Source organism: Netta rufina, assembly GCF_964035555.1.
Source record: "Netta rufina genome assembly, chromosome: 1".
Classification (NCBI taxonomy): Eukaryota; Metazoa; Chordata; class Aves; order Anseriformes; family Anatidae; genus Netta; species Netta rufina.
In genome coordinates, this window is record NC_140123.1 from 146,039,121 (window position 1) to 146,054,656 (window position 15,536).

The window sequence follows — 15,536 nt, forward strand, 5'->3', positions numbered from 1 at the left end:
TCAGAATTTCAGGCTGACTTGTAGAGTCATGCACTCATGCAGCTACAGACATACTGCTCATATGGTTTTATATTAGGGGACACTTATTTCTGTCTACAAGCTTAAATCTAAAATCTACAAACTGTCTAGCAGTTTACTGTAACACATTTTTGGTTGTATCTGTTATTATATCCCAGATTTCCATCCCTCACTGCAACATTAGGTTATGGATAACTGAAAATTAAAAGCTCAAGTGACTGTGAAGACTACAAAGAACTTTTTATATCTGTATGACACTGAGAAACTGTTGGTTACTGAGTGACCTTTTATTCTGCTATCACCTCGTTCAGTTGGACACAACTGATTATATCTGTTCTTCCATCTTACATTTGATGAAAGGCAGAATGGAGGAACAAGGAGAACAAGAAAACAGCCAGAATAATGACTCTCAAAAGTATATATGGTGCCTTGCAACCCACTATTACCTACTTATGGGAGGATACTGAGACCCATTAGCAAAATGCAGATACTCCTGGAGATAAATATATATTCATCCATGGAATAAGAAAGACCAGAGCTTGTTAGAACATCATTAGTTCTGCCAGCAAAGAAATGGATGTGATACATGCACACATTAACAGAAGTAGGCAGGTAATCATACGCTATTTCTAGAGAATACAATCCTCAGGCCGCTGGATAAATATGTCAGCAACAAAACCACAAAATTTTAGACACAAAATATTATTCTGAATCACACAATAGCTTTGTTTGATTTGTTCAGACTGGATAGGGCTACAGGAGCCAAAATACCATTCAGAGCTACCTTTTAAATCTTACTATTACATTTTTAAATCTCTTCTTTATTCTCCTATCACCTTTAACAAACAAAGGAACAAAAATAACTTTCCATCTACTATGTGTACTCAACCTTTTGTCCAGCATAAAAGAAATATGCACCTAAATTGACCTATACCCAACCCTTTGATGAGAGGCCTTCTACTTCCCTGTAACTTTGACAGAATGCTGCATCCCAAAACCAAATACCTCTCAAATGACAGTGAATTACCCCATACAGTTCCCTCTCAGGCAATTAGATGCTTTGGTAGCAAATGCAGAACAGACTAGGCTGACAACAAAAATTCCTCTAATACTCAGTGCTACTGCTTTCTGTTACCTCCCTTGTTAGATGGCAAATTGATTAGAGATATTAAGCAGGCAGTGATTCACCTGGTTTCCCATCAAGCTACAGATTGTCCATGTGAGTTTAAGTCCCACAGGGTAGCTCCTGTTTCAGGTTCATGGGATACAAAATCTTCATTTTTCTGGGTCTTGGGATTCACAGCTCACTTTCCTACCTGCAGGATTGCTTGCGTTAACAAATGAGAGCAGCAGCACCACTCATCCCTGGTTTTTTTGTTTTTTTTTTTTTTAATTTTTTGATTTCTCTGGTAGTACCCATGTAGTTGGCACGGTCATAGTTAAACTACACTTATCACTACAGTCAGTCAATCAGAAATACAAATGTGCACCTAGTGCCACGTAAGATTATAGATGGATGGATCAGAAGGAGAAAAAGGGAGCAGCTCTGAAAGTTCCCCTGTCCTGAGTTACGCCTGCTGTGAACTAATACAGCTGCAAATGTAATACCCATCTATCAATATCAACACTTCAACATGAAAATATGAGAGCCAACACCTTGAAATTATGGGACCACTTCCAATATTTACCTGTTTTTAAACTTAAAACCTTGGCAACGTCTCTTACAAGCATCACTACCTAGTTTAAAAGATCCCTTGTGAGAGAGAACAGCAGTTTAACTGCAGGGAAATACTGAAGTCACTTGGCTGAAGTGAAACTGCAAGGATGGTTTTTGTTGTTGTTGCTGTTGTTTTTGTGTTGGTTTTGTTGTTGTTTTCCCAAAGCAAATGATTCCCATCAGGATTCTTTCTTTCTTTTTTCTCCTGAGAATGGCTTTTTTTTTTTTTCCATTGTAGTTGCAATTATGAGAGGCAAAGATTTTTAAAGAAACATTTTTAAAAAATTACATTTCAGATGTAAAAGAAGGAGGGAATTCCCCACTTAAGAAAGTGCATGAGAAAGATATTTTTATGTGTGTGTGCATATGTTTATATGGATACACATATATATGAATTTCACCAGCTTTATGAAAGATTTTTGTAGGGTAAGTTGGCTAGAAACCAGCTTTGAAGCAGCTAAAACAGCTGAACTGATGAAGAACAAGGGAAAATTACAGCAAGAATTTGAAGCAAGAATTGGGCTCTCTTCAGAGCTGCATCCACACTCAAGAGTTTTGGGGTGCAAGGATTGTATGCGAAGCTGCACAATCTTTCAATCTTTTTTTTTTTTTTTTTTTTTTTTTTTTTTTTTTTTTTTTTAATGGCAGGCCAAGCAGCTCTGCCTGCAGGTGGTGGAACACCTCCAGATGTTGCTGTAAGGGCAGCTCTGAGCACATCAGAGAGCACCTCTTCTCAACAGGCATTCCCAACGAGCAGCTGCCAGCCATTTGGCGCAGCTTGTTACAGCAGGGTACCCCAGAGGAGCTAGTGCTTTGTACCGCAACCGCAGCACTTACAAATGTCAAAGCTGTGCTTGGTACTGCTTTTGTATGGTGCAGGAAGGCCCAGAATAACCCACAACCAGACCAAATCCTTTGCCAGCTCCAGCCAGCCCAGTACAAGCAAAACTTTTAGTCTTCTTAGCACCATTATTATTAATAATAATATTCTTGGGCTGTCTGAGACAGCAGGAAAAGGGCATTTAAGATATCTTTTAAAAGAGACAAGCACACAGCTGGCTGCTAGCAGCAGTGGTGAACATCAAAGGGCCCAGGGCGGAGGTGGGGGCCAGAACCATGTGTGAGGGAGGTGTGTTTGTGGCATGCCCTGTCCCAGGCAGACGGGGCAGGGGAAACACCACGAAATGATTCAGGAATATGGCTTCAGGATGGAAGAGTGACAACAGAACCGTGGGGAAGTACCACGCTGCACAGGAGAGTCCACAAGGATCTCAGTGCCTGAACAGCATGGAAGCTCACAAGTGTGGCAGGCAGGGCAGCTGCTGAAGAAGGCGAGAGAGCAGACAATGGACATGACATAAATTTTGTCAGCCACACACAGCTGGGCAGAAACAAACGACGCCATTATGTGATTATGGGTTAGCCCGAAACAGTGTTAAATGAAGAACCTAAACTAAACTGGGCAGTGAATCAGTGCGTGCGCTGGCAAAATGCTCTTGAGAAGTATAGATACAGCCCTGAGGTGACCTATATGCCTGTGTTACAGTCCTGCTGGTCTCTGCTTGATCTCTTCTAACAATTTGGGCATACTAAGAGACTGAGAAGATTTAACCCTTTTTGTTACCACAAGTCTGAAGATGGCCTACCTAAAGGCCTACCGCTCCCTTCCCATCCACTCCCCCACCAAGGCACACGTTCAGAACTTTTATCCTTGCATCCCTTTCTTCCACTGCCCCTAACTCCTCACAGCTTTTGAGTCACGCTAGTTTTACAGCTCTGCCAGAAGCAGCAGCCCAGCTCTGCTGGCAAATAACAGAAGGAAACTCAGCCCAGCCACGGCATGCGCTTCTTCACTTTTATTCTGTACATTTCCACACAAGTCACAATACAGAAAAAGTGTCCAAAAGGAACAGTAACCGGCTCTTTCACTGCATACAGATTTCCTCCTTCCCCCTGTTTAAAATCTCCTTGTTTAGCAACACAGTGATCAAGATACTTCATATAAAGAGGAAATGCAAGAAAATGGGGGAAGAAAATACTTTCTTAGTTAAAAAAAAAATAATAATAATAATAAATAAATTGAAAAACACCTCCCCCTTCCCATGTCCCTCTTCACTGCTGGTTACCTGGACCCTAATTTTCTGTTAAATGTAGCTTCATTTCGTGGGTGCTGCTGTGTGCCTCTGATTCCTTTTGCCAGCTGGCAGCCTCATGACGCACAGCTCCGGGGCATTATGCATGGGGTCAGACAGCATAAAAGAGCCCTTTGTGATGTTATTACTACTCCTGGAGCAGATGTAGGTTCAGATAATAGGATATGTACAAATACTGGAACTCTGGATGCCCATGAAATGTTGGCTGAATATGCGCATTTATTATTTGGCTTTACTATTCTGTGTAGGGAACTAAACACATTACGGATTCATCCAGATTCTGACCTCTGTCACACCTTCGTTCATCTGGAGCGAATTCAGATCAGGATCTATATTTTATCCTCTACCACCTCTAGGAAGCAGCAAGTGAGTATCCATTGTATAGTCTGATGGAAACAGCCTTTCCATCTTGAGCCTGTTCATCAGCATCTCTCCTGACCACAGCTCCTTCTTTGATAAACCACAGTCTTAACCTTGTTCTTTTTTGCAGGTGACATCCCCAGCTCTCTAGCTCTTCACTTACTCTTGTCCTTGTTCATTGGTTTTTATCTCTCACTTCCCCAGTGGCCAGAGCAGACACCAGTGTGAAGGCCAGGGAGTCTTCTCCCTCGGATGTTTGGCTTCCTTCCCTAGAAACATTTTGCATCAACAGACTGGATGGTGATTTCTGGGTTGTTGGAAAAGCTACTGTGATACCTCAATGGTACAACAGAGGCAACAGATAGAGGTGTTTTCTGAGACAAACCCAACAAGCCCTCACAAATGAAACCCACAGTGCTCAATGAACTCAATATGATGGCATACAACTGCTCTAAAATTCAGTAAAATATCCTCTGGAGGGAGGGCCTGAATGCTTTTATTGACTAGACATGTCACCTGAGCACTCTTTACTATTGCAATTAAGTCAACCTAACTAAAAAGCATGGGACAGAGCTACTCCCACTTTCCATCAGGAATGATTCCAGATGAAGCTGGATATCATGTGGAAGTAACATTGCTATACACAATGAGAAACTGATGAATGGTTAATATACATAAGTTTTTGGCCATGCAAAGCAAAACACCTTACTTGAGTGTGTGGTTGTGGGTGGTGGTGATATCATTCCCATCAGACAGAAAAGGAAACTGAGGCACAGCAAGGTTAAACAACTTCCCCAATAGAGACTCAAAGACAGTGGCAGGAATAAAACCTCAGCCCCTTGATTTGTTACCCTCTGCCCTATTGCTTTAACCACAGTACCTCTGGTGAGATATGCTGATTAATTACAACACACAGTGTTTCCCTATTCTGTGACACGTTCATGTGACACATGATCAGACTTGTAAACTACCATGACACAGTAGCATATCATTAAACATAGTGATCAATTTTTGTATAACCTTTATGTTTTTTAATAAAATAAGAGGTCGATTCTTGCTCAGAATAAATCCCCACTGAGCTAGCAGTGACAGCCTCATAAACCATCTCCGGCCCTTACGTACATTGCATTTTCATTAGCACGCATTTGCAGCCTGATATTTGTATCCATAAGAAAATAATCTTTCCTCAGAACGCATTTTAGTTTTTCCCAGTGAGAGGCTACAAAGCCATAGCTGTTGTAAGAGCTGTGCAGAAGAAAAGTGGCAATAACTGTGGCACAGAGGAAGGCCTGTAGTTTGTAGCAAAATGTTCTGCTCACTGACTCAGAGAGGACACTGAAACCTCCATGGACTGCCAGAAGGTTTGCGTGGGAGACGCAGAACACAAGTCCTCAGCTACATCATTTTTTAGTTTTCCAAAATCATTCAACAGACTCCTGTTTCTAAAAGACTGGCTGCATCCAAAATGACTGGCACAGAGCTTACAGCACAAAATAATAAAGATAGAAGAAAAATAACTTTCATTTCCCACTGTGAAAGCACACTTCACCTTGCAGACACTTCTAGAGAGATGCTGGCAGTCCCAATTCTCTCCATTCCCCTCCGCAATGCACTGCAGGCCAATGGCCAAGTCTAGCAACTCCCAAACCCATCAACCTAGGGGAGGGATTTTAACCCTTATTTATGTTGCTTTCCAGTGGAGTTGCAGGACATGGAGCACATGCAGTCCGCAGTGTGAGGGTAGCTGGATGTCACCACAAAGGGCAGTCCAGTGCTGGCTGCTGTGCAAGGAAATAGGTAAGAGACCCCACTGCCACTGGAGCTGCTGCCCTGCCCCAGCACTAGGAAGAGAAACACACTTGATGAGAAGAGCTTTGAAGAGCCCTTATGTAAAGAAGGCAGCTCCTACAGGCTTACCAATGTCCTTACGTATTTTAGATTCTGCCTGGCTCGTGGTAGGGTGCCTAGAATACGTAGCCTCCAACTTTTGCCAGAAAGGTGATATATGGATTTTTCTGCACGTAAGCCACCCCCTTTCCCTAGATCTGTGAGGTGCAGCACTGAGCTAGAGGGATGCGAAGTTCCCAGGGGCCTCTTCAGGCTTTGAAGGCTCAGCCACTTATTTTCTTTTCTCCCAAAGCTGTTTTGTGATCAAAGGAGGCAGATGGAAGAGAATCACTCTGCAGTGACATGCAAATGGAACAGAAGAAAAAAAAATTATAAGCCTCTGCCGTCTCCCTGTGATTTTTCTGAGATGCAAGCTGAGCAGAAAACAGTGCGGCAGCAAGGCCAGCCATTTCACACCAGAGACCAGCACACTTGCTCGCCAATTGGAAGCAGCTGCCAGTTCTTGCGAGTATGTCACAGAGTAGTATGGTCACATTTGCCTAGGCAAAAAAACAGAAAAAAAAAAAAAAACAGTAGAGGAGAAAAATGACAGTAGACAATCCACTCCTATCTCCTTCCCCCCCCCCCCCCCCCCCAAAAAAAAAAAAAAAAAGACTTTTCCCCTCTTCATATTAAAACTAAGCCTGGAAAGGTTGTAATCAACCCCACAGGTGTGAAATGCCCCAGCCTATCATGCTTCCCATCTGCTTAATCCTGGCACGTTACAGTTATCCTCAGAGGTGCCTTTAGTGCTGCATGTCTGACTCACTGCTAGCACAGCAGAATTTTATTATTCCTATCCATGTTTGGGTGTGGTCAGAGGACATCCAGCCATCTGTGACACTGGTCAAGCAAAAGTGTCCCAGAGGCAAACAACTGAGCAGGGTTTTGACCTTTCCATCAAAAATCAAGGTAACATGAGTTAAGGAAAAGTGCAGTGATAGAAGAAGCAAAGACTTCAGTGAAAAGGGACTGAAAAGGACAAAGTAGAAAAAAAAAAAAAAAAAAAAAAAAAAAGAGCATTCAAGATGATTTTAAATCAAATTTAAATAAAATTATGTTCCATTTCCTTCCTGCCATTAGCTGTCAGCAAGCGTACTTCTTTTCTTAGCTTTGACATGAATGTGCTGCTCCCTTGTGCAATGGAGATAGGGACACTGTTACAATGGTGGCAAAACCACAGGAGAAAACAACTCACAGCTGCACCCAGCTCCTATTAAAGTAAACGTAACTAACAACAGTTGTCCCATTCTGATCAAGAAAAAAAAAATGGTTCTGGGAAAAAGTCTGAAATGGAGAACAGTAGAGAGAAGACAGCAATTTGCTTTGTGGCCTGTAGTAGTCATATCTTTTGATGTGGCTTTGTTTACATTAATTTACAAGCAAAACCTTTGATATGGCTAAGGAAAAGGGAGAGGTGATGTGCATCTTATATCACCTCATGAGGTCTCAAGACTTGCAAAGAGAACAGTGAGCTCCAGAAGCTTGTGTGGTGATACCAGTGGGGGCAGGAACAAGATGCCCCCTGCATATGGATGACATAAATATTGGGAGCAGTGAGCTTGGAGAAGAAATAGCCCCTTCTCACATTATTAAAAGTGGATAAATCTGATTATGGTGCAAAATTGCTCATTACAGTGATCTTCAACAACTAGCACTGCAACTCTGCCCAGAAAATAACAATGACTATGGAATCCATTCTGTAGGGTCCCCATTCCCAGGTTCCAGCTTAGTTTTACTTTTCTAATCTTGCCTTCTTTCATTTCCTGTGTTAATAGCTAATAATAATAATAATTAATAACAATAAAAAGAGAGAGAGAGAGAGAAAGAGAAAAGGAAAGAAAAAATCCTAGAAAAGGCAGACTACCCATTAGAGCCAAACTAGCCAAGTAGAATTTGTTCATGTCTGTTGAATCATGCTCAAAACCTTCTTGAGTTTCTCCTCCATACCTACAAACCTTACTGGTTCCTACAGTTCCCAGACAGGACCTACATTCCTGAATACCTGTAGAAACAGGTGCTATGTTCTCCCTTTGCTTGGCCACAGGCTTGAGTGAAAAAAAAAGAAAAAAAAAAAAAAAAGAAAAAAGAAAAAAAAGTGATAATTGAAGGTTGTTAAGACAGTTGGAACCAGAAGGTCATTTTTCTCATTAAAATAAAGGGTGAAGCTTAGAAATGAATTGCGGCTGTGTTTCATGCATTAGCAGTTAGCTAATTGCTGCAGCACTTGTCATAATGGAGCACCAGATTGGCACCACGCACACTTTGCTGAGTGGTAGGTTACACATCAAGCATCCTCCTAGACAGGGACTAATTGAAGAGCCAGGTGTTACACTCTGCCCGCAAAAGGAGGCTGGTCTAGATGAAGCAATTACATATGTAGTACTGTATTGCTAAAACAAATAGTGCTTATTTCTCGCATGTCAAATTGCTACAGCTTCCATGTACTTTGTATATGAGAGCTGGAGCTGTTAGCATACTTGGGAACTCTGAAATAGCATTCCCAAATCAGAGTTCTGTCTCTAGTAGATGAGGACAAAATAATATAAACCATTTTCTGAAGATTGTCTGTCATTTGCTCTCGGAGGTATTCACCTTTTGTATGTCTGTGTCAGGAGAATCACTGCTGCCTTAGATTCCCCAAATCTCCTCCACATAAGGGAGGCAGGATCATAAGCTGAATGCTTTTAAAGGGCTAAGTATAAAATTCTTTCCAGAATTATAGACGTGTTTATGTCAAAACCTGCTTTTGTTGCAAGGCACCCCCCACTTAGACTTCTTAGAAGAAGACGTGCTACATCAGAATGAGGAATTTTAAAACAAGCTGCTTGTCTTCCCCACTCCCTAGGTAACTGAATACATGTGTACTGCATAGGATAGATTGTCTTTAAAAAAAAAAAAAAAATCTGGGAAACAAGAAACTGCAGCTGAGATTGGAATGTGGCACCTTATAAATAAGGCAGGAGACAAGATGCACTCTGATGGCTGAACACAGTAAGGTTATTCAGCTCTAAGCCTGCCTAATCACTGAAGTCAAATGTAATGAAGTTACTGGCATGATCAAGGCCTGAGGGAGGAATTTTCCCCCTTTGCAGTAGCGGCACCATAGGCAGGCCAGGAAATCCCTTGGCCAAGGTAGGGGGCACTGCGCCAGCACATAACTACGGGGGGCAAGAGAATGCTGCTTTCTGTTGGCACCGTCCTGGCCAGGGGTGCTGGAAATGTGCTGGGGAAAGAAAGGGGGGCCCCTGAGCTCTGGTACCTACAGAGGGCCTCAGGCAAGGCAGTCAGAAGCAGCATGGTGCCCCACAGCATAGCTTGGAGTACGCTTAACCACAGTCACTGCTTTGACTGCCGGGTAGCTCATACCTCCCAAGCCAACTTTGAAAGAGAATTGTAAGTGAGGAACTTCCCAGCTACCTATAGCCCACTTTTGGGCAGCCTAAGCCAAGCTGGTGCTGTCTGTTGGCGTTGGTAATGCCTCAGCAAATGCTGGGACATGTTGCCCCTCTGTATAATCTGTTTGCCCTGAGTGCTGGGTTAGGTTATAACTCCTCTTAAAGCATTTCCACAGGGCAGCCATGCGCTGCCTCTGGCACTTCCAAAGGGAGTTAAAGCTCTGAAGCTCAAGACCCATTCTCCATATAAAATTCAGGTCTTCATCAATATGCTGGCAAGTCACTTTTGGCACATTACTGAGTCTCCATTGCAATCAACCGATCTTGGCAGGCAGCTCTGGGATTTAAAAGCTGTAGCTATCCATTACTAAGAAAAATAGTTGTCTGCATTGTTGCTAAGAAAGCAAAATGAAAAGATGAGTACCACCGCAGCGAACCCTGTAACACTATGTCCTGTAGCTTCACAAGTATCCAGAAAGGCACAGATTTATGGTAAGGTCTTTTAAAGACTGCTGAAATAATTGAAGATACTCACATTTGATTGTTTAGATTAATTAGGAAGCAAACGACCCAATATTGTTTTGGCTCAGATTTAGTCAGGAAAATAAAGGGAGGAAATAATGTCTGATGAATGGAAAAGAACAGATATAATGGAAAAAGAAATGTTACTTTCAACATGGTAGAAGAGCTGTTATACAGAATTTTAAACTCCATTCTTACAAAGTACTCCTCCATGGATGTTAAGTCTGATGGAAAAGAAGCAAAAAAATGAGGGAAAGAAAATTACACACTCATATAGATCTGCAGGAGAACTGCTTCCCTTTTGGAGGGAAATGCAAGAACAGAATTGTCCTTGGAGTGATTGCAATGCATTCATGTTTCCAGTACATCCATAAATTTCTTGAGTACCATTAAACACCTGCAAGACTAAGGCTACTTGAGGCTACCAATGTACCATGCCCATGTCATAGTTTTTGCCCAGACAGATCTCCTCCACATGTTCTTGACAAACTGGAACACATAAACACACCCCATAGTAGGTATCTGGGTTGGCTGAAAAGAAAATAGCTACCTTCCAGGTGAGGTTGTGCGTTACTGATTTTCATTACCATGCATGTCATTGTCACAGAAAAATAATAAGTTAAAAAAAAAAAAAAAAAGACAAAAATGAGCAAAAGAATACAAAAAATACTGCTAAAACAGAACTTACACTTCCATACCACCAGGAAAAAAAAAATAAATCTATTCATCTACAACGGCTTCATCTCTGCAAATACAACTGGGAAGATCGATGGCAACAAACATTGGTTTTGTTCTATTTTCTTTGTGCCTATAGTGCTTCTATGTGATGGTCCTTATGTAGCAGGGGACATCTCATGTAGTCAGAAATCCAGGCTGTCTCCATCATGAGTGGAGACTGAGCAATTCCATGTCTGCTGGAGAAAAGGAAGGGTGACAGGTGTCAGTAAAAACATCTACAGACATCTTAAAGTGTAAAACCGTGGAAAAGCCACCATGTGAAATGGTGAAAGAGCCACTGGACTCTGAGGTACATTTTGTAAGCCAGTGCAAATATTTGCCTTGAACTCCTGTCTTATATGAGTCATTCAGACTCACACCTCACACTATTGAAGGATGCTATAATTAGTGAGAAATGTATGACACTATCGTGCCTTGGAACACATAAATATATTTCTAGCACTGAAGTGTGAAATAATAAAAGTAACTGATGCTATTAAATAACAAAAGTAAGTTTATTTTATCAACATTATAAATACTTTATTTCCCTCCATGTTACTCCAGAATGAGATAGTCAAACCAGTACAATGGAACAGTTCAGGAGCTCCTCAGTTCTACTGAAAAGGGTCCCCTTTAATAACAAATTAAAATGGAAAATGACATTTTGTCAGTCCGGCAACCTCAGTAGCTGAGCATCCCTAGGTACTTTGTCATTCAAATGGCACAGTTCTAAAAGTGTGCATGAGTCTATATATATGCATACTGATATTCATAAATATACATATATATAGCAATATACACACATAAATAGACACAGCCACAGACAATTTTAGTAAATCAAAATGTTTTACATGTAATTTAAGTGGGCTCCCAGCTGCATGCTGAAATTTGGGCCCTGCACAGTGTAGGCACAACGATACTGTACTAAGCTAAGCCCCCAGTGCTCAAGAGATTCAATATGTATGTGTCACTGTTAACTGCTGCAGAGCCACTTGTGGTGGCTGTCCAAAATTGAGAATACAGTAGCACTGGGGAAGGAGTAGGAAATAACCCTGCAGTATCCTGGCCCCAAGCTCTATCCCTTAGTGAACCACTCTCTGATATCCCTGGCTGTGTGTGAGCCATCACAGAAAAAAAAAAAAAAAGTACATGCTCTGTTATCTACATATACAATAGATTGCCAGTATCTATGCATTACTTGTGCAGTGCTTTGGGACACCTTGAATATTAAAAGGCACTACATACAGCCAGCTCCTCTCCTATCTCCAGTGCTGGGGTTTAATTTTCATCACGCAGTAACTGCCTCCTACCACATATACACAGCAGGAAGCTTTCCAGAGGCATGACCACCTCACTCTGATCATAGCATGGCACTCCAGCTGCCAGGGGAGAAAGCATGCCAGGCTCTGTTGTGTGCTCCAGCTCCTTTCAGCAGCCTGAATGGCACCAAGGAGCTCGGGAAGTCTGACCATTCCTGACAAGCTGCTCCAGAGCCAGTCCCTGCTGTGGGCACCCCCCACGGAAGAGGGATGCATCACCAAGGGATGGACTACTGGGGATGGAAAGGGATCGGACCTGGCTTCATTGCAACAATTTGCATGTGGCCTCTGGAGGCTACCTGTGATCAGAGCAAGCCTTTATTGTTCCACCTTCTTCATGGGACTTCAGGACGAGGGAGCTGCAAGGTGCTCTCTCAGCATCCTCTGCTCAGGCCCCAGTCTGGCCTCAGCACAGGACGGAATCCAGCCCCCGGTATCGTTGAAGCTTCCTTGGTTTCTTACATCAGTAAAACAGCAAAAAGATACAACTGATACTAATATCATTCATATTTTTAGTCAAATATATAGAAATATTACAGTGTTGTCTTTCCTCACAGCTGGGAAATGATGCAAGGCCTACTATGAAACCACAGCATGAGGATCTTCCTTATGCAAGTTTCACATACACAAAAATTATACTCTGATGTTTTAACATTTGCCAAATTCTGTTCTAATATATACACCTTTGCCACAAGCCCCTGGATTATTATCAAGGGAAGGAATTTGGCTTTCATATTTTATTTTTTAAACAAGAAAGGTAAAGTAAAGATAGAAAATAAGACAAAATACATTTCATGTCACCATTGATCTATAGATTACAAATATATATAGTTTCCTTCCAGAGGAAGAAATACTAAAGAAATATTTTGCTCATATCAAATGAACTTTTGAAAACTGAAAAAAAAAAAAAATAATATATATTTTAGCTCTTCCCTTTCTGCCACAACAATCACTCTTGTCAAGAAAGAAAGGAGGAGAGAAAGGAGAGAAGGAGGGAGGGACAGAGGGAGAGAGAGAGGAAGGTAGGAAGGAAGGAAAGAGTGAAAGAGAAGAAAAAAGAAAAAAAAAAAAAGAAAAAAGAAAAAGAAAAAAGGAAAAGGAAAAAAAATGAAAAAAATAAGAAAAAAGAAAAAAAGGAGGCAGGAATGAAATAAGGCAGGGAGGGAAAGGAAGGGAAGGAGAAAAGAGAAGGGAGAGAGGGTGGGAAGGAGGGAGGGAAGAAAAGAAAAAGGAAGGAATCTCATTCATTTCATTTTTACAACTTCTAATAAGGAAGAAGAAAATCTTATCTGAATAATGACCTGAGTTATTTCCATGGTTTCCAAATTGCATGTAATCCTGATGATCACCATCTAATGGAGACCTTCCCCTAGCAATGCATGTGAAACCAAACATCATTGGATCTTTCAAAGCAAACAGCAAAGCAAAATTCAAAAATCTATTGCAAGAATTATGCCAAAAGTGGGCCATGAGGATCTTCGTAAGAACTGAGCAAAGTGGAAGCTCTGCTATTTCTGGCAGCTGAATTGTCTTTAGTGATTGAAAACCTGAAGATGAACATTTCACGTATGTCTGTGTATGTCTGCTTTTTCTTCTTTTGTGGTTATAATCTTTGAGGTAAGACAGAGAACAGACGAGTACAGTAGACACAACTGGCCTTTATAGTGGCTAAGCAAGTTTAAGTTTCCAAGTCTATAGAAAGTAATGAGGCAAAGAGCTGCTGCCTGTCCTTCTCCAGGGGGAGATCCTCTCTTTAGAACTTTGTTCCCCATCCCTTGGGGAATCAGGTAGTTTACAGGCTCAGCCAGAGGATGTTTTCCTATTCCCAATATGACCAGGGCAGTGCCTGTTCATTTGTTCATGGCTGACAGATAGCCTTCCAGGTTTCCTCTCCCCATCGTAAAACCCATCTTGCCAGAAGTAAAAATAGCTATCAGCTTTTAGATTGGTCTGAAACCTGAGCAAACCCAGTTGGTCATTATAAGCTCAACGGTGATGCAAGAAACCTTAGGGGTAGATTTCTGCTCTGTCATACAATGCTTAATATCCCATATAACTCCTTTCCAATCAAACGCCTGTCTCATGAGGATACCGTAACCACATACCCAGCAACAATGAGGACATTCGATTTTGTTACTGCTGTAAATTTAACTGTGTCCCACACCCTAGAAAGCAAGGCAATAGGCAGAATTCTCTCCAACAGTGAGAAAACTCCCCAGTGATTGAACACTGAGGAAGCAGCTTCTGATGGGACAGCAAGGGAGGGAACACAGCAGGTAAAAATGTTTTTTCCTAAGGGCATCCAGAGCTCCTCAAAATTTCTGCTACTGCCTGACCATTTGTGAAAACACAGAGATAACAGGTACTATTTAACTGATGACAAGTGAGATGAATGGGAGAATTAAAGGTATGCAGGAAAATGTAGGGATGGAGGAGGGCCTGGCTTGGTGTTTTAATGTCCCAGTTAGTTTGGTTCCCCCACACCAACTTCTCTTTTTTCTTTTTCTTGTTTTTTAATAAATTGTACAGATGAACATGGGAGAAGTTCATGCTACTTGCTGGAAGCAATAAAGGTAAATTTCCGTGGCCCATGGATTCCACAGACCTTTGAGTGTCCCACCTCATCCATCATGGGCTATCTTATGGAACCTAACTGTTCCGTGGCAAGACTCAGTAGCCCTTAGAAACTGGTGGCATGTCCTCAGGTATTTTCCACGAGGGCAAGAGACACGTTGATTCCATCAGCTTCTTCCTCACACGATGCCCAAGTGCTCAGGTGCAGCCTTGCTATTTCCAAGGATCCTCTTTGCTGCTTTCAGACATCAGACTGCTGTCTCCAGATCCTCATGGGGAACCATTTGGTAGTTCTGTCGACTCTCCAGGTAGGAGGCCAGATCTGGGTCACCAGCTTGCTGAGCCCTGTCACGAGGGGTCTTACCCTAAAACAAAGAAAGATGAAGAAAAAGTCTTGTGCCAACATATTTAGAACAGATGAGAGTGCAACCCAGAGAAATTACTACAGGAAGTACAGAAGTGCATCCAGAGAATTTACTTATTTTCCCAACAAATAAAGTTGGTATCAAGTCAAGGTTTTCTATGAGAGTCATGAGATTCTGAAGATTTTCAAAATCCTTGTGTGGTTTAGGACAAATAATTCAGCTCTATAAGGACATGCTATTTGATACCTTGCACAGAAGGACTCACATGCTGGAAGGATCTGAGTTTTCATTCAAGGGCTATAGTCCCTCTGTGAATGAATATAATGCAAAGTACTGTAGATAACACTTGAAAAGCATACTTCACAAACTACGCACAATTTTACTAAGGATGTGGAGAGTGAGATTCCTAACATTTGAGATGAGCTCAATGTGGTTCATTCTGTCTCATGTCAATTTTTTTTATTTTTCAGTGCATCACTTTGCTATTTTGTTATCCGAGCTACCCT

The 15,536-nt window shown here is 41.7% G+C and overlaps 1 protein-coding gene across 4 annotated transcripts in view; it reads right to left on the minus strand.

Annotated features, from left to right (window-relative positions):
- Positions 1 to 11,395: 11,395 nt before the first annotated feature.
- DGKI (diacylglycerol kinase iota) overlaps positions 11,396 to 15,536 on the minus strand; it is a 174,806-nt gene continuing 170,665 nt past the window's right edge. For all 4 annotated transcript variants that reach the window (XM_084303472.1, XM_084303471.1, XM_084303474.1 and 1 more), the window contains one exon: positions 11,396 to 15,030. In XM_084303472.1, coding sequence (XP_084159598.1) covers positions 14,914 to 15,030 — 117 coding nt within the window. In that variant the 3' untranslated portion in view covers positions 11,396 to 14,913. The remainder of the gene's footprint in view (positions 15,031 to 15,536) is intronic.